The sequence below is a fragment of the Panthera pardus genome, unplaced genomic scaffold (genome assembly GCF_024362965.1).
Source record: "Panthera pardus isolate Hobbes unplaced genomic scaffold, ASM2436296v1 HiC_scaffold_12, whole genome shotgun sequence".
In the NCBI taxonomy this organism is placed as follows: Eukaryota; Metazoa; Chordata; class Mammalia; order Carnivora; family Felidae; genus Panthera; species Panthera pardus.
The window spans coordinates 824,858-850,382 of record NW_026526677.1 but is presented as its reverse complement, the minus strand read 5'-3'; the positions used below and the strand labels follow the sequence as shown (position 1 = coordinate 850,382).

Sequence of the window (25,525 nt, the reverse complement as noted above, 5' to 3'; positions counted from 1 at the left end):
TGGTGAACTGCACAGCCTGGAGCGCGGCCCCGCACCCGGCCGACGGGTCTAAAGGGCCCTGAGACGCCTGCAGTTTGGGGCCAGTTCTGCTCTTCGGGGTCTCCTCCTGTCTGGGCCCTGATTTCACGGACAGGAGGCCACAGTGCCCGCCCGTGTCTGGCTGCAGGGCATCCTTCCCAGGGGTCAGCCTTCAAGTTCTCGGCACGCGGTGGCAGTGGACTTGGCCAACAGTAGGGGGCAGCCGGGGCAGGTGGGGGGTCAGGCGAAGGGGCAGCGTCCAGGCTCCCCGGGGGGGGGGGGGGGCGTGTCGGCCCCTTAGCCCGCGGCCCACTCTACGGAGCTGCGTCTGAGCCCCGTCCGCAGCCCCGGGCAGGCCGGGAGCCACCGTCAACCGCGCGGGAACCGGGAAGGTGGCCGGGTAGCTCGCTGCACCCGGACGTGCCAACGGCAGTAAGTAGCTGGTGTCCTGGGATGGCCAGTGACGGCCGGGGTGGGATGACATCGCGGCCTCGGGCCCCTAGGAGCACTCTGGGGCCTCACGAAATAAGCCAACCGAGGCTTGAGAAGATTTGGAGGTGAAAATGCCCGGGTTACCCGCTGACAGCACAGGGGGCGGTGGTCTGGCTTCGGCGGGCACAGGAAGAGCAGGAACGGGTTCCGGCCAGGACGGGGCAGGTGTTCTTGGCCGCGCGCTCAGCCAGGCCGGCATCTCCGGGGGGCAGTGCGGGGGGGGTGGGGTGCTGCCGGCCCCGAAGTCACAAGCCATAGCCATTTCCGCTGGCTTGCCGCCTATGACGTGAGGGGAGGATCGACCGCCCCCCGCCCCCCACCGTAAGATCGCCACGTGGATTAAGCAGTTTCGGCCTCGGTCCCCGGCGCTGAGCCGGCACCCGCTCTCCGTCGTCCCTTCCGGGTTTTCAGGAGGTGTGTTCTCATGGCAGGTGCCCACGAGCAACGGCCCCCAAAACCCTACGGCCCCTCCAAGCTTCCCGCGCTGTGCACCTGGCCCTCCCCTCCCCATGTCGTCCTGGGGCGGCCGTGACACGGTCCCACAGAGGAGACAGCGCGCGCCGCAGTCACCGTCCCCCGTCCAGGGGGCCGGAGCCGGAAGTCCAGGCGTGAAAGGGGCTGAGTCCCCCCGGGGCCTCTCTCCTTGTGTGTGGACGGCCGCCCTCTCCCAGTGTCCTCACAGGGTCGTCCCTCTGCCCGTGTCTGCGTCCTGATGCCCTCTTCCTACAGGGACCCCGGTCACACGGGATCGGGGCCTGTATTTTTACTTGGTTACATTGTCCTTTTCCAAACATAACTGTGACAAGGTCAAATGTATGCACCTTAACGCGCATAATGGCTTGTGACTTTAATGACTTGATTAGGTCCTTCCCTACCCTGAGGTCATAAATACACCTTTATTTTCTCCTGAAAGTTCACAAGTTTGGCTGGGAATAACCTCTAGTTATTTAACCCACTTGGTAACTCACCTGACCCTGGGGGTGGGGCGCCAACCCCCCAGCATCCCATCCCGCGGGTCCACCTGTCCGTCCACCTGCCCCGCACCCAGGTCACGTGCAGACGGATGAACCCCCCCCCCCCCCCCACGGGAAGCTCCCTACAGATTCGGAAGGGCATCTCCCTGGATTTATACAGCTGTTTGCCGAGAATTGACCTTATTTTGCACAACCGAGTCTGCCGTTTCGAGAGCATGACTCTCTCTCCCGGCACCAACACCTTCCTGTGTGCCCTTCCATAACGGGGAGTAATTTTCTCAGAACGGCCGGGAGGTGCCGTCTGATTTGCTCTCAGGAATCGACACAGGGTCTCTGGCTGCCATTAGTGAGATAATCTTCTCTAATACATTTTCTGCTTAGTTTTGGGTATGTTTTCATTAACTTTGTATCCAACAATGTTACTCGATGGCACTGAGCTCTCTGACCCAAAACTAGAGCCATTCGTGAAGGTATCCTGAAATCAGGACGGTTTAATCTCTTTCTACTCCTGGTATTTATTATTCCTTTTTTCTTGTTTTATCGTTTTGGCCAGAACCTCCAGGACCGCCCCCCCCCGCCCACCCCCCGACTGCGGGCCGGAGTGGCCGACGGCTTCCTCAACTCTCAGGGGGATGATGTGAAAGTCCCCGCATGTAACCGGTGCCACCTTTTGGCAGATACCCCTTGACGTGTTGAGAATGTTGCCTTGTGGTCTTAGTCTGTGTTTTTTTTAAAACGGTCAAGACAAGCTGTTTACTCTTGTCAGATGCCGTTTCTGCACGCGGTAAGAAAACCACAAGGATTTTCTCAAATCTGTGGCTGTGGGAATCACAGCGGCTCCTGGAGGCGGCTGGCTCCCCCTTCTGCCCCCCTAGGGGCATTGCACTTCCTGGCCCCTGTGGCTGCCAGGAGCCGCCAGTGGCCGGTCGTCCCAGAGACTGCACACGGTGGCAGGCCCTCCGCGATCTCTGAGACCCCGGGTCCTGGATGACAACAGGGGCCCAAACGACCAAAAGCCAAACTGGGGGGGCTTCCGTTCCTGCAACACAGCAGAGCGACCCTGGCTGACACATTGTTGGTAGTTTCCCTTGCTGAGTTATCCTTGGATTCCTGGGAAAGCCCGGCTTGTTTAGGATTGTTGGGCTGGGCGGGGCGGGGGGGTTTCATACACAGCCCCCCGCCCCGACCCGAGTGCTGGAACCAATTGAAAATAAGCAAGGGGCTTGGCGGGTGCAGGGCCGTGCCTAATTTTGCGAATTATAAACTCATAGGCTGCGGCATGGACTGTGCTTGTGGGTATGTTTCCCCCTGGAATTAGACAGACAACCTTCCGGTCGCTGGCGCCCTGGGCCTGGACCAGGTCCCCTCCGTGGAGGAGCAGAGGAGGGGGAGAGGAGGTGGGATGCCCGCGCCCTCTTTTTCCAGTTCCAGCACTCTCCCTGGGCCAGAGTGCGTGGCGGGCGGCAGAGGCCCGAGCTAAGGGACAGGCTCCGCGTGGAAAGAGGCGTCCGCAGCAGAGAAAACGCACGCCCCTCGCGGCCTCTCATTTCCGCTCGCGGCCGGCTGCAGTGACGCGTCCCACAGGTGCCTGCCTGCGTGTTGGCCCCTCACCTGGGGCCGCTCTCCAGCGATCTGGTATCACGCTGACCCAGTGAGAGCCTCCCACCTTTCCTACCGTCCGGGGTACTCTGTGTGACGTGAAGCACCCAAGCCCCCGGTTGTTCCGACCCCTGTGGCCTGTCCTTGCTCGTCTGGCCTCGGCCGTGCACGTGGCCTGTGGCCACTGGAACGGCAGCAGATGTGACACAGGGGACGCCACGGGACTCGCGTGTGCACGGGGCCCGCCCTCTGGTCGCTCTGGGAGACCACGCGGCACCGTGTGAACAGAACAGGATGCGTCCAGGGGGGCGTCAGCAACCCCCCTCCTCCAGCAGAAGCCAGCCCCGCGGACCCCCAGCGGCGGCAGCCGCGCGACGAGCCAGCCCAGGCCGCAAACCGGTAGTAAGGGCTGTTCAAGGCAAGTGTCAGAAGCCGCGGTTTTTACCAAAGTGCTATTTACCCTCAGTAACGACGTCGTCTCGAGCGTCCGGCCTGGTGAAGGCTGGCGGGTGTCGGCAGTCGTGAGCCACCTCCCGGCCAGTCCCCCTCCCCAGGCACGGGGCAGGGCACCACCGCTCTGCTGTCCGTTGCCTCGTCAGGCAGTTTCCGGAGCTCCTCGGCGGGGATTGAATCCCGCAGCCTTTTACGCGTGAACGCGTGCAGCCCTCAGCACACATTCGCGACTCACTCGGGCCTCACGCACCAGTGTGAGCTCACCTTCACCGCAGACGAGTATCTCACCGCGGGGACGGGGGACTCACTTCTGATTCCAGACACCGACCAAGGCTTCCCCTAGGAAGGGAGGTGAGGAGGCTGCTGTGGGGGAACAGGGTCCCCGGAGACGGGATCAGCCCCCCTCAGTGCCTGCCTTCCCAAAGCCACTGGTGGAAGGCTCTTTTCTGGGGGTTCCCCTGAGGCCCCATGATTAGGGCCAGACCATGGGGCCTGGGCTCCCCTAACCTGTGGTGCCCAGCAGAGCCCGGAAGGAGTAGCACCGCGGTCTGGACTGGACCTGATGTCACAGCAAGGAGACTCCGAGGCCCCTTCCCTCTCTGGGTGCAGAGGGGGGCCTGACTCTCCCCCCTCCCCTGGGGTGACAAACGAGCGTGGCCTCCGGGAGGCTTGTGGTCACTATCCATCCCTTGTCACCATCATGGTCCCACGGAGAAGTGAGGTCACCCCAGGCCCTCAGCACACGGAGCCTGCCGGCAGAGCTGGGGCCTGAACTGACCCCCGGCGGCCACACCAGGTCCACGGGGACCAGCATGAGAGCGTGAAGGGCCACTGACGCGGACACTCGGGGGGCAGCGGCACCCCAGAACCGGGTGTGGCAGAACCGCAGGGCACACGCCGCGTGGAAAGACAAGGTGGGCCAGTGCCAAGCGCCACTTGCGGTGGCCAAGCACGAGCCACCGCCTCTGGGCGCCCCGCCGGGCCCTGGGTGGCTGGCACTTCATTCCAGGCCTGTCCCCGTCCCAGGTCCCGCATCCCCGCGGAGCCCCCGGACAACACAGCTCAGGGTCTCGAGCCAGAAGAGGAAGAGGAAAGAGCTGGCTATGAAATGGGATCTGCATGGGGCCTGCCCCCCTCCCCCCGCCCCCCTTCCCTCACCTGTGGGACAAGCCCCCTTCCCTCACAGGTGGGCTGTGCTCAGACCAGAGCACGTGGGTGGAGACTGGGGGCTGGGAAGGGTGTGCCAGGGAAGGGAGAGGTGGGAGGGGCAGGGAGGGGCACAGCCAAGGCGGTCGCTCCCTGGGCAGAAGGGCAGGGGTGCGGCCCACTGCACGGGTGTCCCTAGCAGAGCCCTCATCTAAATAGTGGGACAAGGCTTGTAAGAAGGGAAGTAAACCCCCAACAGCCTCCAGGTCTGGGGGTGCTGGTGCAGGGGTGCGTGTGGGCCATTCGCCCATTCCTCCAGACGGTTGGGGCGGGGGCCCGGGGAGCGCCCACCGCTTCCTCTGCTGGGGGCGGGCAGCAGTCTTAGCGACCATCTGCCAACGGTCATCAAACCATTTTTAAGCCAGAAACCTCTTTCCAAACAGATCCTCATGGAAACCACCATGTGTCAAACAGAGAAAACCCTGCCTGTTCTGCTTAATTTGGGGACCTGGGGGCGCAGCCTAGAAAAGTGAGCAGGGCCCAGCTGCACCCCGGCCCACCGCCGCCCCCCCCCCCCCCTTGTGTCCCCATCGCGCAGCCGCGGAGCCGGGAGGTGGATGGGACGCCGGCCCAAGGCTGATCCCTCTTCCTGACCAGACGAGGGCCACGAGCACCTTCCCATTCTCGTTCTGCCTGGGTCCGACCTGTGCCGGGGCTGCTGGCCAGCCGGGCACAGCCAGACTCAGCAGGGTGGGCCAGGGGCTCTGCACCACGTTGATGAAACACTCGGCCCGCTAGAAAATTTCTGGAGCTCCAAGCCCCCGTGGCCCTGGGAGGGGGCCCTGGAACAGGTGAGAGCCATCGGGTCGGCACATTGACCGTCTTGCAGAAGGGCTGGTCCCGAAGCACCCAGGATCCCACTTGGCCGCACAGCAGAGGCGGGGAGCCCCCGTCCCCCCAGCAAACCTTCTGTCCTAGGAGGCCACTTGGTGACTCCAAGTCTAACCCAGGCCAACTGACCACCCAGGAAGTCCACAGGTCTTGGCCAGGGACAATGTGGATCCCCCAGGTCACCAAGGGGGCTGTGCAGGGGCCTCTGGGGCCCTCCCAGGCCAGGGGGCCACTGGAAAGACCCCCAGGTGCCAGGGTGACGCTGATGTGCTGACACAACCTGATCGGCCATCAAGCCCTCCCTGGTGTCAGGTGGGGGCAGGTGAGGGAGGGCTGAGCCCTCAGCCCAGCTCCTCAGGGGGCAGGGAATGCAGAGAAATTGGGGTTCCGGGTGCCTCCTGGAGCAAACCCTCACTGGCCTCAGCACTGCGGAGCCTGAGGCAGGTATCCGCCCTCCCTGAGACCCTCCATTCAGTCAGGCGTAAAGTGTGGCAGAGAATCACAGGCGGGACGAGATGTGGGCCCCGGGGACATCGGCACCTCCCCTTAGGTTTCCAGGGGTGCTCACAAGCCAAATGGCTACACTCGGGGGTCCTCGGCCCTAGGACCCAGGGCTCCCACCCCCTCAACGCCTGGTCAGGCCGGGGGTCTGCTGCCTCAGGAGAACAGAACCTGGCTCGTCACCCAACCTTGGGCGCTCCGGCTCTGGTCCAGCGGTCTCCACGGCCACCCAGCGGGAGGCTGCCAGTTTGCACTCTCGGTCATTAAAGGCCTGGAGGAGACCCTTCCCTAAAACCCCCATTTTGGCGGCTCAGCTCACAGAACAGCTCCCCAGACATGCGCAGGCAGGTGGACACGTGGAGGCGCGCACACACGGCACCGGCTGCCCGCCTGGGTCCACAGAACCGACCGGAACTCCGCAAGTGGCAGAGGCCCGGAAGGTCACCTTCTGACCCACGGGCTGGTGTGCGCCCCTGACCCCAGGCCCGGGACCTTCGGCTTTGCCAGTGCAGACACCCGGGATGAAGCACGCTCCAAACACATACACGCAAACACGTGTGCACGTGGCACGTTCACACCCAAGCCACGTCCGCAGACACACGCACACACCCGGCGCCCTGGGGCTGTCGGGCCCCCTGTTGCGCAAAGCCAGGGGTGGAAGTCTTCCTGGACTACGACGGCCCAGAAAGGGCTTTGGCCACGCTGAGGGCAGGACAGGGCGGGACAGGGCTTTCTGGAGGCGGCTCGAGGGACAGAGGTCGCTGGGGGCTGCACTTGGCACAGGAAGCTTGCCACAGCCAGGCAGGCAAGTGTGCGCGGGCCCCCGTGTCCCGTGCGCAGAGCGTGCGGACCGGGCCCCTCTCTGGACCTTCTCGGTCCGCTCGCCCCGCAGGAAGCAGCGAGACCCGGGGCCGTGCACGGCAGCCGTCCGGACGCCCAGCACCGACCACACACACCGGCACAGCGTCTGCCCAAGTTTATTGTGGAAAGCAAAGAATTGAACAAAGACTCAGAAAATAAATATCTGCAGAGAGGAAGCCAGCTCAGGAGGTGAGGAAGCTCAGGGGGTCAGCAGGAGGGGTGGGGGGTGCGGAGGGCGGTGGGGGCGAGCTGCGTGGCACGACCCTGTTCAAGCGCCTCCTGGGCGCGGGCCCCCGGGGCTGGAGCGCCGGGAGCGGCCGGGGACGCGGCGCGGGAGCTCACAGGTGGTGTCCTGGCACCGGCAGCTCTCGATGTGGGTGTAGGTGTGGCTCCGCGAGCCGCCCTGGGGACAGTGCAGCACCACCTCCCGCTGGCTGGTCCGTTCTTCCTTACAGCAGGAGCACTTGTGGTCCAGGGCCTGGGCCTCGGCCGAGTACCTGCGGGCAGGCGGCCGGCCAGAGTGAGGAGCCACCCCCACTAGGGCGAGGAGCCCCTCCCCCACCCCTGCCCGGGGCCCGGGACTCACAGGGCAAAGGTCCCGCAGGACCCAGAGCAGTAGTTCATCGTGACTCTGTTGGTGCAGCCGGCGAAAGAAATTTCCCGGGTGACGGGGATGGCGGAACAGAAGATCCTGGTCTCGTTGCGAGGGGTGCCTGCCAAGAGGGGGGTTGGAGGCTCTGGGGTGGGGGGGTGGGGTCTCCACACCCCAGGGGGCCCGCAGGTTCTCCCTCACAGCCTCCTCTCCCTCCTCGAGTGCCCCAGCCCCGGCCACCCCACAGCAAGCAGGGCCCCCAGCTGCTGTCCCCCAATTTAACGTCTGGCTGAGAGTGGCACAGAAAGGGACAGGAGTCCCGGGACGTCATCCCCTGTGCCTCCTTCACCCCCGCCCCGGGGTCCCAGAGGGAGCTCCCCTGCCGCACCGTGTGCCCCAGAGACGCCTGCCCGCCAGGCTGTACTCACATTTCTTGCAGCAACCGTTGGGCATGAGAGTGATGGAACCCTGGAAGGAAGGAGAACGAGCCTGGAATCCCCAGACCACCCCCCGGCCGTGAGCAGCCCCGTCCTGCCTCAGGGTGGGAAAGGGCAGGTCCCGAAGAAAGGACCCCCCACTCACCGGGACGCAGATGCTGGGGTCAAAGTCGGGGCAGGTGATGTTGGAGACAGAAGAGATGAGCTGCTTGTGAATCTTCACGCAGCTGAAGAACGTGCAGTTATTCTTGGGGTCATGCTTTATGTCCCCGGGCTGCAGGGCACAAGACAGCCTGGTGAGACCCACAGGAGGCCCACCCGGAAGACAGACAAGAAACGCCCTGCAGGTTTCCAACCACCCAGCCAAGTGCAGCTCCTGTCGGACAGAAGGTCCAGTCTGCAGGCCCAGAGCACCAGCCTAGAGTCCCCAGACACGTCCACATCCCGACCCCTGCACCTGCAGATACCACCTTATCTGGAGACAGAGTGTCGAGAGGTGAGATTCGGTTAAAGATGCTGAGATGAGACCATCCCAGATTACACGGGTGGTTCTAACTCCAACAACGAGTATACTTATAAGAGAGAGGCGGAGCCACAGGAAGGTGACCCAGGAAGTGGAGGGACGCGGCCACAAGCCCGGGGCCGTCTGGAGCCCCAGAGGCCAAAGAGGCAGGAAGGCTCCCCCAGAGCCCTTGAAGGGACCGCGGCCCTGCGACACCTCCAGCTTAGACTCCGGCTCCAGACGAAAAGACTCGGTCAGTCCCGGTGTTTCCAGCCCCGGTCTGTGGTCACGGCCACCCCAGGACACTGGAACAGCCATGCCCGGCCCTGGGAAGACCCTGCTGGGGCGGCGGGAGGCATCCCAGGCCTTGCCCGTGGCTGCGGGCCGGCCCCTCCCGGGTGGGGATGGGAGCAGGCCCCTCGCTCACCTTTAGGATGATGGGTTCCCTGCCGGGCCTCTTGATGATGCAGTGGGTCTGCTCACACTTACCACAGCACTGCCCGGGGGCCTCCACCAGCTCGAAGCCCTGCGGGATGCACACGGCTAGGTTGGTGCGGGGAGGCAGGGAGCCGCGGAGGTGGCCGCGGGGTGGCCCGTGGCCTCGGGGGGGCGGGGGGGGGGCTCACGGGGCTGCAGGAGTCGTCACAGAGCACGTGGGTACAGGAGATGACATTGAGCTCGGTGCTGCTGTTCCTGCGGTTGGTGCACACGCAGTCCTGGCATTTGGAGGAGTAAACTGGCGACCCCGGCTGAGGGCACAGAGAGGAGCGGGTGAGGCGGCGCCGCCGCCCACCACGGAGGCCCCAGAGCGGGCACCCTTCCCGGCAGCCCGCCCAGGCTCACCTGGTACTCGGCATTCTGGTGAACGCACACACCCTTGGGCACTGGGAGGAAGAGAACGGGGACGCGGGTCGGGCCGGACAGCGCGGACACCCGGGCCCAGGGGGAGTGTGGCCGCCACGCGGGGTGACCCCGCGGCGGTCTCGGCCCCACCCCCCGGCCCCCACTAACCGCAGGTGTAGGCGGGGCAGCACTTCCCGGGCGCGATCTCACTCTTCACTTCAAATCCCAGCGGGCACTTGGACGGCATCGCCGGGCACAGGCTGGTGTTGCACTCTGGGGGGAGGGGGGAGACGAGGGGAAGGAGGGGGCTGCGGGCACCGGCCTCCTCCGACACCCGTGCTCAGGTGGACGTGCCCCGAAGGCCCCCAAGTGAGCGGCTCCCCAGCTCAGGGAGGAGGTGAAAACACCCTCGGGGGCTGCCGGGCGACTCCTGGGCCCCCAGCACCCAGCACCGTTCCGGAAGTGGCCTTACTGCAGGATGTGATGTTGCAGCAGGTGTCGGCGGGGTTGACCTCTGTGAGCGGGTAGGTGCCCTCCTCCGTGCACTGGGGCGGCTCCTGGCTGCACGTCTTAGGCAGGCAGGAAATGCCGCTCCCGCCCTCCAGGCAGACGCAGCTCTTGCAGTCGAACTCAAAGTGTTCCCCAAACTGCAGGCAGGAAGTGGGTGGGCAGGAGGGGTCACAGGTGCCACTCGGGTGAGGTGGGCTGGCACCCAAGACCCCCTGCCAGGGCCACACCGCAGCACATCCACAGTCGGCCGGATGAAGGCACCACACCTCGCGTCCCACTCAGGTCCTGTAGGACCCCTGTGCCCTCCCCACCTCCCAGCACGTGGGGGCAGGTCACTGACATCACAGCCGTGACCTGCTCCTGGCACTTGCTGGCACACGGGAAACACACGACACGTGTATGGGGCTCGCAGACTAGAGCTAAGGCATCAGCCATATGTAGGAGACAGGACAACACTGTGGCCAGGATGTCATCTCAGGTTTAGATAGAGCTTCAGATGGCCCACGGGTGGGTGGCGTGAAGGTGTGGATGGACACATGGGCCAGTGAGTGGGTGGATGGATGGACAGATGGACGGACAGACGGGTGGATGGATGGATGGATGGATAGATGGATGGACAGACGGACGGACAGACGAGTGGATGGATGGATGGATGGATAGATGGATGGACAGACGGACAGACAGACGAGTGGATGGATGGATGGATGGATGGATGGATGGACGGATGGACGCACAGGAGGATGGATGGACAGACAGGAGGACGGATGGATGGACAGATGGACAGATGGATGGATGGATGGACAGACGGACGGATGGATGGATGGATGGGTAGAGAGTTTGACAGACAGATGGATGGACAGATGGACAGTTGGATGGATGGATGGATGGATGGATGGATGAATGGATGGATGGATGGACGGGTGGGTGGATGGATGGATGGATGGATGGACGGACGGGTGGGTGGATGGATGGATGGACAGATGGACAGACAGATGGGTGGATGGATGGATGGACGGACAGGAGGATGGATGGATGGACAGGAGGATGGATGGATGAATGGATGGATGGATGGATGGATGGATGGATGGATGGATTGACGGACGGGTGGGTGGTTGGATGGATGGATGGATGGATGGACGGATGGATGGGTGAAGAGTTGGACAGACGGATGGACAAATGGACAGATGGATGGATGGATGGATGGATAGATGGATGGACAGATGGATGGACAGGAGGACGGATGGACGGACAGGAGGACAGATGGATGGACAGACGGACAGATGGATGGATGGATGGATGGATGGACGGATGGATGGGTGGAGAGTTGGACAGACAGATGGATGGAGAGTTGGGTGAGTGCACGGATGGGAGGATGGATGGGTGGGTGGACGGATGGAGGGGTGGAAGGTGGGAGGGAGGGAGGGAAGGAGACGCATGGGTGGGTAAGTGACTGGGTGTGGGTATCCGGATGACCCTGCTGGCTCAGCCCTCCGGGATGTAAATGACATGACTCAGGGTCTGAGACTCCTGGCTTCTTCTTGCCACCCACCCTGGTTCCCAAAATTCAGGGTTTATGGGTGAATCCTACCGTGGCACCAAGAGGAAAGGCCTACCTTTCTAGGCACATTGTCAGGTCCCATACAGCCTAGGGAGGGACAGGAAACAAATCGTGTTAGCAGAGCCCTGGTGCCACGGGATCAGGGCGGGCTTCACGGAGGCAACGCGGGCAGGCAGCGTACCACACATGTCCACGCAGGCGTCGAAACCCGGGGCGTAGTTCATGGTGCCCTCGGGACAGAAGCAGCCCTCCACCAGGATGCTGTCGTTCTTCTCAGAGGATCTGGGGGTGAGAGGGCATCATGAGGTGGGTCTGTGCTCTGGCTGGAGGCCCGCCGCCCCCGTGCGTCTTCCAGCAACTAACCCGGACTTGCAGGTGGGTTCCTCTGGAGGACCACAGGCCCGGTACTCCCTGTGAGGCGGACACGTCAGCACTGCAGGAAGGGGACGGGAATCAGAGAAGCCCGAGCGGGGGGCGGGGGGGGGGCGGGGACTGGCGAGTGACATTCCTGCCCCGGCCGGGGTGAGCGGCTGCCCGGTGTCGCCCACCTCGGCGCCCCGTGCCGTCCTGAGAAGGGAGGCAGGTGACGAGCTGTGCTCGGCGAGCCCGGCGGCAGCCCCGGGCCCCCAGCGCCTCAAGCCTGCCCTTCTTCCCACCGCACGGTCCGGCCCGGCTCTCCCTGTACGCCTGGCCTCCCACAGGCGTGGCTACAGGCCGTAGCCAGAGACCCCACCGGCCCGCGGGACCACGGGTCTGGGGCAGGGGCAGGCGGACACGCACAGCAGGCGCCGTTGGTGTGGTTCCGCCAGTCGATACAGATGCCCTTCTGGGCACAGAGGGTCGCGTAGGTCTGCAGGCTGGCGCACTCCAGGCCCGAGCCGGGCACGAAGCAGCTGTCGAACACGCAGGCGTCATAGTAGTGCTGGGGGGGTGCCACGGCGTGGCACTGGGCGAACAGGCTGTGAGGGAGGACGCGGGGGTCACGCTCCGGCCGGCCCTCCCCGCCCCCCTCATGCTCCCCACCAGCCTAGCACCTCCACCTGGCTGCCCTGTTGGAGCCTGGCTCTGCCTGCACCCACCCAACAGACGCCTGTGGGCTGCCCGTGGCAGGAGAGCAGAGGGCCGCCCTGGGGAAGGGGGGTCGGCTCTGCAGCCCGAGGGCGAGGTGCTGTGCGCCCGCCTCCCGGAGGCGGAGGCTGCCGGGTGCCGGGACCCCCTCCAGCAGCCGTGGCAGGGGGGCCACGCAGCCTCGGCCCGCACACCTCTGGGAACAGGCGCTCGCTCCCCGTGGATGCCGGCTCCTCTCCGTCTCAGCCCAGGTCTGCCTCCCTGACATCAGCCCTGCACGCCAGCTCGGTCCCGGCTCAGCCTCTCTCCCTAGGGCCCCCGGCGCGGCCGACCCCCCCCCCCCCCCCAAGGCACAGGGACGTCTCGCCACACCGCTCAGCCCCGGAGAGGTCGGAAGCCCCAGCCCCGGGCCGTCCGAGGCCCGGCACCCGCCCGTGGCGCCCTGACCTCGCTCTGACACCCCAGACGTGCTCCGCGTCCGGCCCCCCTTTGCAGACTGGGGGCGAGGCCTCAGCCCCTCAAGCCTGCCCTTCTTCCCACCCCACGGTCCGGCCCGGCTCTCCCCGTACGCCTGGCCACTCCCTGAGCCCCTGCCCCTGGCGGGTGACGGGCGGCGGCCAGGCCTGGGGGGGTACCTGTCTTTGATGAGGTCGCAGAGAGGGGAAGCACAGTCCCTGGGCGTGGGGCTGCCCGCTGACGGCGTGCTAGCCGGGGGCTTGGTGGTGACGCCGACGTGGGGACAGTGTGGCTTGGAGGGGTCGTTCACCACCCATTGGTCGGCCGCGACCTCGCAGTTGGAAACGACCTCTCCGCTGGGCAACACGCAGTCGTCGGCGGTGTTGTTGGTACACGTGCCTGCGTCGGGAGGGAGGCCCACGCTGAGCCAGCACCAGAGCCACGCCACGCAGCAGACAGCCCCGGGCCGGCCCCGGGGCCCCGGCGACCGCCAGGCCAGGGCCGAGGGCGCAGAGCAGGCGAGACTCCGGCCCGCTCGTTCCCACAGACGCCCACCCGGCATGACGGCCCCCGGGCCCGAGCCGAAGAGCCAGAGATCCAGCCCCCGGCTGGCCGGCCCTCACACCGGCCTCGGCCCCAGCCAACACCCCCCCCCCCCCGGGGGCGGGCCCGGGAGCCGCAGGGAGCCCGCAGGGGCTGAGGGGCTCACCACACTGGCCCTTGGTGTTGTTGCCAAACCGGTGGTGGGGCAGCCTGATGGAGAAGGACAGGCCGTTGTAGGAGATGAGGGCGCCCAGCTCGGGGATGTCCACCACGTAGTTGATGCCCGACTGGGACACTTGCAGCCCATACTTCCTGTAGGGCAGCGCCACGGCCTGCCCGTTGACCTGCACCTGCGGCCGGCACACCCGTGGTCAGGACGTCCCCTCGGGGCCGACGTGGTGGCCCCTCCCCCAGGGCCCTGCCCCGGCCGCCGCGCGTGTCTCTCGGCGGCGAGTCGGGGCAAGCTGCGTCTTGACAGAGCATCTGGGGTCGCCCCAGCCCTACCTGTGGTCAGGCCTGTGCGTCCGGTGTGGGGACCTCTGCCTGTCCCTTGCCCCCCGTCCCCCTGCCCCTTGCCCTGGTCCCTTTCCCACTTCCTTTCCACTGCTTCAGGCCAGACTGGTCCGGCCGATCCCCGGGGTGAGAGCACAAGGACGCTGTCCCGAGAGTCCCCCACCCCCACCCCGTGCCGAGGAGTGAGGCTCCCCAGGCCCCCGGAACCAGCAACTCCACGCGAGTGTGTGCAAGAGGACTGCAGCCAGGGGGCGTGCGGGAGGTCAAGGTCCCTGGTCCCGGGAGAACAGCCCAGCCCCCTGCCGAGCGAGGGAACCGGCACCCCCCCCCCCCGCGCAGCGCCCCGCAACCTGGCCAGCGCACCTGCACTTTTATGGGGGCCATCTGCACCGTCTTGATCAGCACCTCCTGGGTCTCGTGGCGCACGATGAGCGTGCGGGGGCAGGACACCCGGTCGTTGACGTCACAGTGGTAGTTGTCGATGTAGACGCCGAAGCCGTCTACCGTGGGGTTGATCTCCTCCACCAGCACGTACGTGCAGTTGCCCTGGTAGCTGTAGTAGAGCCCGTCGAAGGTGACGTAGTGCGGGTCCCCCCAGCCTGTGCAGTAGCCTGCGGACAGAGCTCCCGTGAGCCACACCAAGCCCCAGACCGGGGGAGCAGCTGGGACAGGGACAGGAGCCGGCGGGAGCCCAGGAACAGTGAGAAGACAAAGCAGGAATCCGGGGGGTCCCGGAAATTCTGGTTCCTGGAGCACGAGGGGCGTCCGAGCCCGTTCGGTGGGACACGGCCTGGCTTGGGAGCCAGAGGGTCCGGGTTCGAAGTCCAGCCCTGCCCCGCCCACCCCGGGGTGGGGGGGTGGGTGGTGGCGGGGAGCAGCCTCGGTGGCGGTGGCGGAGGTGGCTCCAGGAGGCACGACCCCCCCCCCCCTGCCTGGACCCCCCGCCCCAGAGGGGGAACCAGCAGGAGGCACGAGAAGCCCCTGAGGGCCTGCAGCCCCACACCCGCAGAAGGGGGAAGGAGGGGAGGGTCCCGCGGCCTGGGCCAACTCACAGTCGCACTCCCAGTGCCAGCAGCAGCCATCAGGGTCCATGACGCGCACGGGCGGGAGGTCGTTGGAGCAGGTGGGCATGGGTGGGGGCTTGCACTGCACCTGCACCAACTCCACCACGTTGTCGTATTTGCAGATGGCCATGGTGCAGTTACACAGCCACCACGTCTCGTTCTCCTACGGCGGGGAAGGCGCACGGTCAGCGGGGACCGGCCTGGAGCCCCAGCCTGCACAGGGGTGGCCCTGAGCCCTCCCCCCGGAGCCTGGGGACCGCCCTGCGCAGGAGGCAGCCGCCTCGGCCTCACCACCGGCCAAGCCTCCTCCTCCTCGCCCGGCAGGGGAGGTGTGGCCCAGGAGGTGGGCGCTCGGCCCACCCTGCCCCCAGAAGGCCACTCGGAGGACAGGGCGTTGCAGGTGACCGGCAGACGTCCCCGTCCTCCCAGGCGGGCATGTGTGCGCAGAGCCAAGGGGACCACAAGCGGCCCGCAGCCCACTGACCTCTCTGGGAGGATCAAAGTCTAGGCACCCAGGGGGCTTGGTGGTGGCCAGAGTGCTCGATGCCATGGACGTGGCTGGTTTGGGTGTTGAGGCCGGCGTTGGTGAGGAAGGGGTGGGCGTTGGGGAGGGCGTGGACGGGCACGACCAGTTGAAGAACTCAAAGGTGCAGGACAGCGAGCAGTTCACGTAATAGCAGGTGTCCCCATGCGTGCCGTTATACACCGTTTCACCTGCCAGGGGACAGAGACCAGACCTACACTAGCCACGCAGGGCTGGCTCCCAGAGCATACAAACAGGTGCCGACAAGGCCACTGGAGGGAAGCCCACTTCGACCATGTCCCTGACTCACGGCGACAGCCAAGAGGGGCAGACCGCAGGGATGGCCGTCCAGCCGGCTCCCGGTGGGGACTTCGGCCTAACCCCTTACCACTGGTGACAGGAGACCAGAACCCACCCGCCTCTGGCACCTAAGAGTCAGAAGTGACAAGCCTGGATACCTGGGGCGAAGTATGTGTCATTCAAAACGCAGCACTTTTCCAGGGGTGTGCTGGGGATGGAACCTGTAGTTTCAACGATGCTGGGGGAGGAGATTGGGGTTAGCGTGGAGGGGAGCACACTGGAGGTCGTGGCGCTCGTGGTGGGTGGCCTGTGCGGCGTGGATGACGGGCGTCCTGGCGGTGTGAGCGTTTCTGTGGACGTCGTTGACACAGTCGTGGGTGTGGGTGTGGAGGGGGTCTCCGTGCTGGTGGAGGTGGTAGTCGAGGCCGGGGTCGGGGTGGGGGTCGGGGTCTCCGTGCTGGTGGTGGTGGTGGTGGAGGCCGGGGTCGGGGTCTCCGTGCTGGTGGTGGTCCTGGTGGGGGTCGGGGTCTCCGTGCTGGTGGTGGTGGTGGTGGTGGAGGCCGGGGTCGGGGTCTCTGTGCTGGTGGTGGGCCTGGTGGGGGTCGGGGTCTCCATGCTGGTGGTGGTCCTGGTGGGGGTCGGGGTCTCCGTGCTGGTGGTGGTGGTGATGGAAGCCGGGGTCAGGGTCTCCGTGCTGGTGGTGGTGGTGGTGGAGGCCGGGGTCGGGGTCTCCGTGCTGGTGGTGGTCCTGGTGGGGGTCGGGGTCTCCGTGCTGGTGGTGGTGATGGTGGAGGCCGGGGTCGGGGTCTCCGTGCTGGTGGTGGTCAGGGTGGAGGTCGGGGTCTCCGTGCTGGTGGTGGTCCTGGTGGGGGTCGGGGTCTCCGTGCTGGTGGTGGTCGGGGTGGAGGCCGGGGTCGGGGTCTCCGTGCTGGTGGTGGTCGGGGTGGAGGTCGGGGTCTCCGTGCTGGTGGTGGTCCTGGTGGGGGTCGGGGTCTCCGTGCTGGTGGTGGTCCTGGTGGGGGTCGGGGTCTCCGTGCTGGTGGTGGTCCTGGTGGGGGTCGGGGTCTCCGTGCTGGTGGTGGTGGTGGTGGAGGCCGGGGTCGGGGTCTCCGTGCTGGTGGTGGTCGGGGTGGGGGTCGGGGTCTCCGTGCTGGTGGTGGTGGTGGTGGAGGCCGGGGTCGGGGTCTCCGTGCTGGTGGTGGTCCTGGTGGTGGTCGGGGTCCTCGTGCTGGTGGTGGTCCTGGTGGGGGTCGGGGTCTCCGTGCTGGTGGTGGTGGTGGTGGAGGCCGGGGTCGGGGTCTCCGTGCTGGTGGTGGTCGGGGTGGGGGTCGGGGTCTCCGTGCTGGTGATGGTGGTGGTGGAGGCCGGGGTCGGGGTCTCCGTGCTGGTGGTGGTCGGGGTGGAGGTCGGGGTCTCCGTGCTGGTGGTGGTGGTGGTGGAGGCCGGGGTCGGGGTCTCCGTGCTGGTGGTGGTCGGGGTGGAGGTCGGGGTCTCCGTGCTGGTGGTGGTGGTGGTGGAGGCCGGGGTCGGGGTCTCCGTGCTGGTGGTGGTCCTGGTGGGGGTTGGGGTCTCCGTGCTGGTGGTGGTCCTGGTGGGGGTCGGGGTCTCTGTGCTGGTGGTGGTGGTGGTGGAGGCCGGGGTCGGGGTCTCCGTGCTGGTGGTGGTCCTGGTGGGGGTCGGGGTCTCCGTGCTGGTGGTGGTGGTGGTGGAGGCCGGGGTCGGGGTCTCCGTGCTGGTGGTGGTCGGGGTGGGGGTCGGGGTCTCCGTGCTGGTGGTGGTGGTGGTGGAGGCCGGGGTCGGGGTCTCCGTGCTGGTGGTGGTGGTGGTGGAGGCCGGGGTCGGGGTCTCCGTGCTGGTGGTGGTGGTGGTGGAGGCCGGGGTCGGGGTCTCCGTGCTGGTGGTGGTGGTGGTGGAGGCCGGGGTCGGGGTCTCCGTGCTGGTGGTGGTTGGGGTGGGGGTCGGGGTCTCCGTGCTGGTAGTGGTGGTGGTGGAAGCCGGGGTCGGGGTCTCCGTGCTGGTGGTGGTGGTGGTGGAGGCCGGGGTCGGGGTCTCCGTGCTGGTGGTGGTCCTGGTGGGGGTCGGGGTCTCCGTGCTGGTGGTGGTGGTGGTGGAGGCCGGGGTCGGGGTCTCCGTGCTGGTGGTGGTGGTGGTGGAGGCCGGGGTCAGGGTCTCCGTGCTGGTGGTGGTGGTGGTGGAGGCCGGGGTTGGGGTCTCCGTGCTGGTGGTGGTCGGGGTGGGGGTCGGGGTCTCCGTGCTGGTGGTGGTGGTGGTGGAGGCCGGGGTCGGGGTCTCCGTGCTGGTGGTGGTCCTGGTGGGGGTCGGGGTCCTCGTGCTGGTGGTGGTCCTGGTGGGGGTCGGGGTCTCCGTGCTGGTGGTGGTGGTGGTGGAGGCCGGGGTCGGGGTCTCCGTGCTGGTGGTGGTTGGGGTGGAAGTGGGGGTCTCCGTGCTGGTGGTGGTCCTGGTGGGGGTCGGGGTCTCCGTGCTGGTGGTGGTCGGGGTGGGGGTCGGGGTCTCTGTGCTGGTGGTGGTCCTGGTGGGGGTCGGGGTCTCCGTGCTGGTGGTGGTGGTGGTGGAGGCCGGGGTCGGGGTCTCCGTGCTGGTGGTGGTCAGGGTGGAGGTCGGGGTCTCCGTGCTGGTGGTGGTGGTGGTGGAGGCCGGGGTCGGGGTCTCCGTGCTGGTGGTGGTCGGGGTGGGGGTCGGGGTCTCCGTGCTGGTGGTGGTGGTGGTGGAGGCCGGGGTCGGGGTCTCCGTGCTGGTGGTGGTCAGGGTGGAGGTCGGGGTCTCCGTGCTGGTGGTGGTGGTGGTGGAGGCCGGGGTCGGGGTCTCCGTGCTGGTGGTGGTCGGGGTGGAGGTGGGGGTCTCCGTGCTGGTGGTGGTCGGGGTGGAGGTGGGGGTCTCCGTGCCGGTGGTGGTCCTGGTGGAGGTCGGGGTCTCCGTGCTGGTGGTGGTCGGGGTGGAGGTGGGGGTCTCCGTGCTGGTGGTGGTCGGGGTGGAGGTGGGGGTCTCCGTGCCGGTGGTGGTCCTGGTGGAGGTCGGGGTCTCCGTGCTGGTGGTGGTGGTGGTGGAGGCCGGGGTCGGGGTCTCCGTGCTGGTGGTGGTCGGGGTGGAGGTGGGGGTCTCCGTGCCGGTGGTGGTCCTGGTGGAGGTCGGGGTCTCCGTGCTGGTGGTGGTCGGGGTGGAGGTGGGGGTCTCCGTGCTGGTGGTGGTGGTGGTCGGGGAGGTCAGCGTGGTTACAGGGGAAGGCGTGGAGATACAGTGTGGAGGCCACCAACAGCAGTAGACGTTGACCTCATAGTTGAGGCAAGAAGGCTGGGGCATGAATCCCCCTGGCTTCTGGTGTTCGTTTCTGCACACCAGCCCGACATTGATGTCGCAAACCACGTTCTGCCCCAGCTGCCCAAGGGGGATGTCAGGGAACATGGCGGCTCTGCAGGAGATGTTGGCCGCCCAGCCTGGTACACAGACCTCGATAGATTCGATGTCTGCCCCCGGTTTGGTGTTGTTTGGTTTCCCTGAATCCAACCAGCCAGTCCAATTGCACTCAGGCAGGCACGGAGTGGTGGTTGATCCCGGGGTAGGGGTGGTCGTGGTGGTGGTGGTGGTGGTGGTGGTGGTGGAAGCTGGGGTCGGAGTCTCCGTGCTAGTGGTAGTCGGGGTGGGGGTTGGGGTCTCCGTGCTGGTGGTGGTCGGGGTGGAGGTCGGGGTCTCCGTGCTGGTGGTGGTCCTGGTGGGGGTCGGGGTCTCCGTGCTGGTGGTGGTCGGGGTGGAGGTCGGGGTCGGGGTCTCCGTGCTGGTGGTGGTGGTGGTGGAGGCCGGGGTCGGGGTCTCCGTGCTGGTGGTGGTCGGGGTGGAGGTCGGGGTCTCCGTGCTGGTGGTGGTCCTGGTGGGGGTCGGGGTCTCCGTGCTGGTGGTGGTCGGGGTGGAGGTCGGGGTCGGGGTCTCCGTGCTGGTGGTGGTGGTGGTGGAGGCCGGGGTCGGGGTCTCCGTGCTGGTGGTGGTCCTGGTGGGGGTTGGGGTCTCCGTGCTGGTGGTGGTCCTGGTGGGGGTCGGGGTCTCCGTGCTGGTGGTGGTCGGGGTGGGGGTCGGGGTCTCTGTGCTGGTGGTGGTCCTGGTGGGGGTCGGGGTCTCCGTGCTGGTGGTGGTGGTGGTGGAGGCCGGGGTCGGGGTCTCCGTGCTGGTGGTGGTCGGGGTGGGGGTCGGGGTCTCCGTGCTGGTGGTGGTGGTGGTGGAGGCCGGGGTTGGGGTCTCCGTGCTGGTGGTGGTCGGGGTGGGGGTCGGGGTCTCCGTGCTGGTGGTGGTCCTGGTGGGGGTCGGGGTCTCCGTGCTGGTGGTGGTGGTGGTGGAGGCCGGGGTCGGGGTCTCCGTGCTGGTGGTGGTCGGGGTGGAGGTGGGGGTCTCCGTGCTGGTGGTGGTCCTGGTGGGGGTCGGGGTCTCCGTGCTGGTGGTGGTCGGGGTGGGGGTCGGGGTCTCTGTGCTGGTGGTGGTCCTGGTGGGGGTCGGGGTCTCCGTGCTGGTGGTGGTGGTGGTGGAGGCCGGGGTCGGGGTCTCCGTGCTGGTGGTGGTCGGGGTGGAGGTCGGGGTCTCCGTGCTGGTGGTGGTCAGGGTGGAGGTCGGGGTCTCCGTGCTGGTGGTGGTGGTGGTGGAGGCCGGGGTCGGGGTCTCCGTGCTGGTGGTGGTCGGGGTGGGGGTCGGGGTCTCCGTGCTGGTGGTGGTGGTGGTGGAGGCCGGGGTTGGTGTCTCCGTGCTGGTGGTGGTCGGGGTGGAGGTGGGGGTCTCCGTGCTGGTGGGGGTCGGGGTGGGGGTCGGGGTCTCCGTGCTGGTGGTGGTGGTGGTGGAGGCCGGGGTCGGGGTCTCCGTGCTGGTGGTGGTCGGGGTGGGGGTCGGGGTCTCCGTGCTGGTGGTGGTGGTGGTGGAGGCCGGGGTTGGGGTCTCCGTGCTGGTGGTGGTCGGGGTGGAGGTGGGGGTCTCCGTGCTGGTGGTGGTCGGGGTGGGGGTCGGGGTCTCCGTGCTGGTGGTGGTGGTGGTGGAGGCCGGGGTCGGGGTCTCCGTGCTGGTGGTGGTCCTGGTGGGGGTTGGGGTCTCCGTGCTGGTGGTGGTCCTGGTGGGGGTCGGGGTCTCCGTGCTGGTGGTGGTCGGGGTGGGGGTCGGGGTCTCTGTGCTGGTGGTGGTCCTGGTGGGGGTCGGGGTCTCCGTGCTGGTGGTGGTGGTGGTGGAGGCCGGGGTCGGGGTCTCCGTGCTGGTGGTGGTCGGGGTGGGGGTCGGGGTCTCCGTGCTGGTGGTGGTGGTGGTGGAGGCCGGGGTTGGGGTCTCCGTGCTGGTGGTGGTCGGGGTGGAGGTGGGGGTCTCCGTGCTGGTGGTGGTCGGGGTGGGGGTCGGGGTCTCCGTGCTGGTGGTGGTCCTGGTGGGGGTCGGGGTCTCCGTGCTGGTGGTGGTGGTGGTGGAGGCCGGGGTCGGGGTCTCCGTGCTGGTGGTGGTCGGGGTGGAGGTGGGGGTCTCCGTGCTGGTGGTGGTCCTGGTGGGGGTCGGGGTCTCTGTGCTGGTGGTGGTGGTGGTGGAGGCCGGGGTCGGGGTCTCCGTGCTGGTGGTGGTCGGGGTGGGGGTCGGGGTCTCTGTGCTGGTGGTGGTGGTGGTGGAGGCCGGGGTCGGGGTCTCCGTGCCGGTGGTGGTCGGGGTGGAGGTGGGGGTCTCCGTGCTGGTGGTGGTCGGGGTGGGGGTCGGGGTCTCCGTGCTGGTGGTGGTGGTGGTGGAGGCCGGGGTCGGGGTCTCCGTGCTGGTGGTGGTCGGGGTGGAGGTGGGGGTCTCCGTGCCGGTGGTGGTCCTGGTGGAGGTCGGGGTCTCCGTGCTGGTGGTGGTCGGGGTGGAGGTGGGGGTCTCCGTGCTGGTGGTGGTGGTGGTCGGGGAGGTCGGCGTGGTTACAGGGGAAGGCGTGGAGATACAGTGTGGAGGCCACCAACAGCAGTAGACGTTGACCTCATAGTTGAGGCAAGAAGGCTGGGGCATGAATCCCCCTGGCTTCTGGTGTTCGTTTCTGCACACCAGCCCGACATTGATGTCGCAAACCACGTTCTGCCCCAGCTGCCCAAGGGGGATGTCAGGGAACATGGCGGCTCTGCAGGAGATGTTGGCCGCCCAGCCTGGTACACAGACCTCGATAGATTCGATGTCTGCCCCCGGTTTGGTGTTGTTTGGTTTCCCTGAATCCAGCCAGCCAGTCCAATTGCACTCAGGCAGGCACGGAGTGGTGGTTGATCCCGGGGTAGGGGTGGTCGTGGTGGTGGTGGTGGTGGTGGTGGTGGTGGAAGCTGGGGTCGGAGTCTCCGTGCTAGTGGTAGTCGGGGTGGGGGTTGGGGTCTCCGTGCTGGTGGTGGTCGGGGTGGAGGTCGGGGTCTCCGTGCTGGTGGTGGTCCTGGTGGGGGTCGGGGTCTCCGTGCTGGTGGTGGTCGGGGTGGAGGTCGGGGTCGGGGTCTCCGTGCTGGTGGTGGTGGTGGTGGAGGCCGGGGTTGGGGTCTCCGTGCTGGTGGTGGTCGGGGTGGTGGTTGTGGTTGAGGGCGTGGTGGTTGGGGCCGTGGATGGGGACCCGGGACACTCATACATCGGCAGGCAACAATTGACACGTATTTCATAGTCATAACAGACCGCGAACGGCCCGTTTCCAAACTGGTCTTCGTTGCGGCAAGTGAACCCTGAGGAGACATCACACTGTACCTTCTGGCCCGTCTCCTCCCAGCTGAGCTCTGGCTCGGTGGCCAACCTGCACTGGATGTCCTCGGGTTCCCTGCAGACACTGTCGAATTGCTCCCAGTCTCCGCCGGTGCTGTCCATGCTGGGGTGGTTCTCGTTGATCCAGTCGGACCAGAAGCAGCACACACCTGGGGAAGCAAAGCCGGGATTGGATTGGTCACCGCGCCTGGACGCAGCTTCCGGGGAGCTCACTGGGACTGGCACGACCGCCCTCCTATCACGGCCGAAGAGCAGGGTGTTGTCGGCTCAGAGAGTGTGGGCCCAGCTCTGCTTCGTCCCTCCTCCTGCAACTCCACACTGAGCCCCGGGGAAGGAAGAGCCCCTCACGCCACACCTGGGTGACAGCCCGACCCCCGGGCTGCAGCCCTCTGCCCCTCCGTTGGCTGTTTTTAAATCCTGATGTCCCCTTGAAAACAATTAGCATGGACAAGGTCAGCCATTCCGATGAGAAAGCCCACGGGAAGGGGCTCGGTCTGGACGCTTGAACAACAGTGTCACCCCGAGCCGCTCCTTCCCCCGTGCGTCAGCCAGGCACCCGTGAGTCCCAGGGGGTCGTGCCACCCAAAGCACCCTGTCTGGTGAAGTGAGCAGCACGGGCCGCGGGCCCCACATCCGCATCTCCTGGGCAGTTCCCGGAGCAGCTCCGGGTGCCCTGCCCCCCGCACCCACCCGCCTCGGGGACGCTGCCCACACAACTTACTGGGAGTGGCTGAGGACGGGGTCGTTGAGGAGACGGTCTTTGCTGAACAAGAGCCAGAAAGGAAAGGAGGCTGTCACTAGAGATTTTGACATCTTTAAAACTGTTCTATAATTTTTACAAGTCCCTTTTTCCCGTGGCTACCACACCCCCGTGGCTCGTCCGGTGACGGCTACCACCTCAGTGAGAACAACCATGGGGGGATTTAAGGACCTTCCTCTGTCTCTAAGCCTCAGGGGTATTTTCTCGCGGGTTCGGGAAGTGTCCCTAGGTCTGGGCTCAGGGTTTGGTCCTGATGCCACATCTCAACTCGGCAGGCCAGGGGCCCCGGTGACGTCCCCTGAACAGAGACGCCTGTGAGCTGCGCACCCCCCCCCCATTTCAGCTGGGCCCGGGGCCTCACCTGTGCTGGGGATGGGGGTGGGGGTGGTACTCGTGGTGCTGGTGACGGGGGTGGTGGAGGGTGGCAAGGAGGACGAGGGGGGCGAGGTAGACCGGCAGATGTTGAAGTGTTTCTCCACCGTCCCGTTGGGACCGCAGATCACCCAGTAGCAGAAAGACCCATCCTGGGTATAGTTGAGAATCTTCCCTGGGGGACGGGCGGGAGGCCAAGGTCAACACGGCAAGGACAAGACAGAGCCTCTCGAACACCCCCTGCCTGTCCCAATCAGAGAAAGACTAGGTGTACCCCAGCCCCGACTAGCGGCAGACCGATCTGCCACCGGGACTCCACCCCCAGAAACCCATCGGAGCGCAGAAGCCGAATGGCACAAGGGGTGACCTCGGCCCCTCATCACAGGCCTGGGGAGGCCGGTGCAAGTCAGAGCCGGCTCTGAGCCAGGAAGGGCCTCTGGGGACCGCAGGAGCAGGGGAGGGTGACACTGGGCCCCACCCCCACAGTCCAGGGACAGGCAGCTTGGTGGCTCTCCTGGGCGGGAGGGCAGCTCACCTTCTTCGGGCCGGCAGACAACTTCCGAGGAGTCGGTACACATGCTGCAAAGCAAGCACGGAGCTCCAGACCCCGAGCACACACCCCCCGCCCAGGCCCTCCCTGGTGCACCCCGGGTGCAGCTCCAAAGGAGCCTGCCCACTGGGGTCTAGCTGTGGGCCGAGGAGGACAAGCTGAGGTAGGCGAAGGCCAGACAGAGCAGGAGGCTGAGAAGAGACAGGCTGGCCTCCACGTCCTGTTCCCGTGTCTATACCTGCGGGTGTGCGCCCCTGGCAGTGCATCCACACCCACACACACGGATGCGTGGTGTGTGCGTGTAGGTATATGCTCGCGTGTGCACCTGTGCACATGAAGCCACGTCACGCGTGCGCCCGACCTCCCCCGGGCTCCCTGCAGGGCGAACTTAGGTACCAAGACTGGCAGTCCTCGTCGGAGGGCACGGACGCTCCAGGTGGGTAATGGGTGTCCTCGACGTAGCAGCCACACTGGTCGGCCGTGACGCACTTCTTCCTGTCCTCGTCGTAGATGGGCCTGTCCTTGGGGCACCGCGGGTAGCAGCCTGGTAGGCACAGGGCACAGGGCTTGGACCGCCACGGAGGATCGCACATCCTCCAGACCCCACCGTCGTGCCCACCGTGTCAGGGCCTTCTCTCCAGGAGGTTCCTCCGGGAAGTCCTAGGTCCCCCCCCCTCGCTGGGCCCTGCACACTGCCATAGGGCCAAAGGGATGGCCAGGACCCTCCCAGCCTCCTGGGGAGGTGGGGAAGGGCACTCCCTCCCCAGACCTGCAGGTGGCTCACCCCTTCACATCCCTAGTTCTCAACTCCAAGGCCCTGAGGAGGTTCCCCGGGACCCCTGGGTGAGACACCCGCCCGTCCTGCTTCCTTCCGCCTCCCCGCCTGGGTGGGGTCTTGGCTTTACAGCGAGGTGGGCCTGGTCCGCCCCGGACCTCAGGTCCCCAGCCCCACGGGGCCTCTCCCAGGCGACCCTGCGGGTCTGCAGAGGACCCTGTGCCTCGGCCCCCGGGGCACGCTCACCCTCCAGGTAGGACACGGAGATGTTGGAGTGGATCCCGTTGACCGTCCTGCAGGTCTCAAAGCTGCGGTTCCCACACGGCTCGTAGTGCCACTCGCACTCGTCCGGGGGGTTGTAGTAGTCACAGAAGATGGCTGTGGGGGACGCGGGGTCAGATCCAGGGAGCACGAGGCCAGCTCCCTTCTGGCAGCCCACACGCCACCCTGGCCCCGAGCAACAGCTCTCCGGAGGGAAAGAGGCTGCAAACACTCCATCCCTTG

At 66.6% G+C, this 25,525-nt stretch overlaps 1 protein-coding gene across 1 annotated transcript in view; it reads right to left on the bottom strand.

Moving 5' to 3' along the window:
• Nucleotides 1-7,035: 7,035 nt before the first annotated feature.
• The window catches only part of MUC2 (mucin 2, oligomeric mucus/gel-forming), a 28,522-nt gene continuing 10,032 nt past the window's right edge, over nt 7,036-25,525 (bottom strand). Inside the window, exons 25-49 of the mRNA XM_053900051.1 lie at nt 25,268-25,399; nt 24,643-24,790; nt 24,232-24,275; nt 23,686-23,871; nt 23,286-23,327; nt 16,367-22,713; nt 16,003-16,312; nt 15,506-15,735; nt 15,010-15,184; nt 14,321-14,568; nt 13,611-13,794; nt 13,081-13,300; nt 12,158-12,336; nt 11,741-11,810; nt 11,559-11,659; nt 11,433-11,464; nt 9,782-9,956; nt 9,478-9,582; nt 9,310-9,350; nt 9,093-9,215; nt 8,894-8,992; nt 8,110-8,238; nt 7,956-7,995; nt 7,522-7,648; nt 7,036-7,432 (exon numbers count right to left, since the gene is read on the bottom strand). Of these exons, the coding sequence (XP_053756026.1) occupies nt 7,204-7,432; nt 7,522-7,648; nt 7,956-7,995; nt 8,110-8,238; nt 8,894-8,992; nt 9,093-9,215; nt 9,310-9,350; nt 9,478-9,582; nt 9,782-9,956; nt 11,433-11,464; nt 11,559-11,659; nt 11,741-11,810; nt 12,158-12,336; nt 13,081-13,300; nt 13,611-13,794; nt 14,321-14,568; nt 15,010-15,184; nt 15,506-15,735; nt 16,003-16,312; nt 16,367-22,713; nt 23,286-23,327; nt 23,686-23,871; nt 24,232-24,275; nt 24,643-24,790; nt 25,268-25,399 (9,716 nt within the window). The 3' untranslated portion in view covers nt 7,036-7,203. The remainder of the gene's footprint in view (nt 7,433-7,521; nt 7,649-7,955; nt 7,996-8,109; nt 8,239-8,893; nt 8,993-9,092; nt 9,216-9,309; nt 9,351-9,477; nt 9,583-9,781; nt 9,957-11,432; nt 11,465-11,558; nt 11,660-11,740; nt 11,811-12,157; nt 12,337-13,080; nt 13,301-13,610; nt 13,795-14,320; nt 14,569-15,009; nt 15,185-15,505; nt 15,736-16,002; nt 16,313-16,366; nt 22,714-23,285; nt 23,328-23,685; nt 23,872-24,231; nt 24,276-24,642; nt 24,791-25,267; nt 25,400-25,525) is intronic.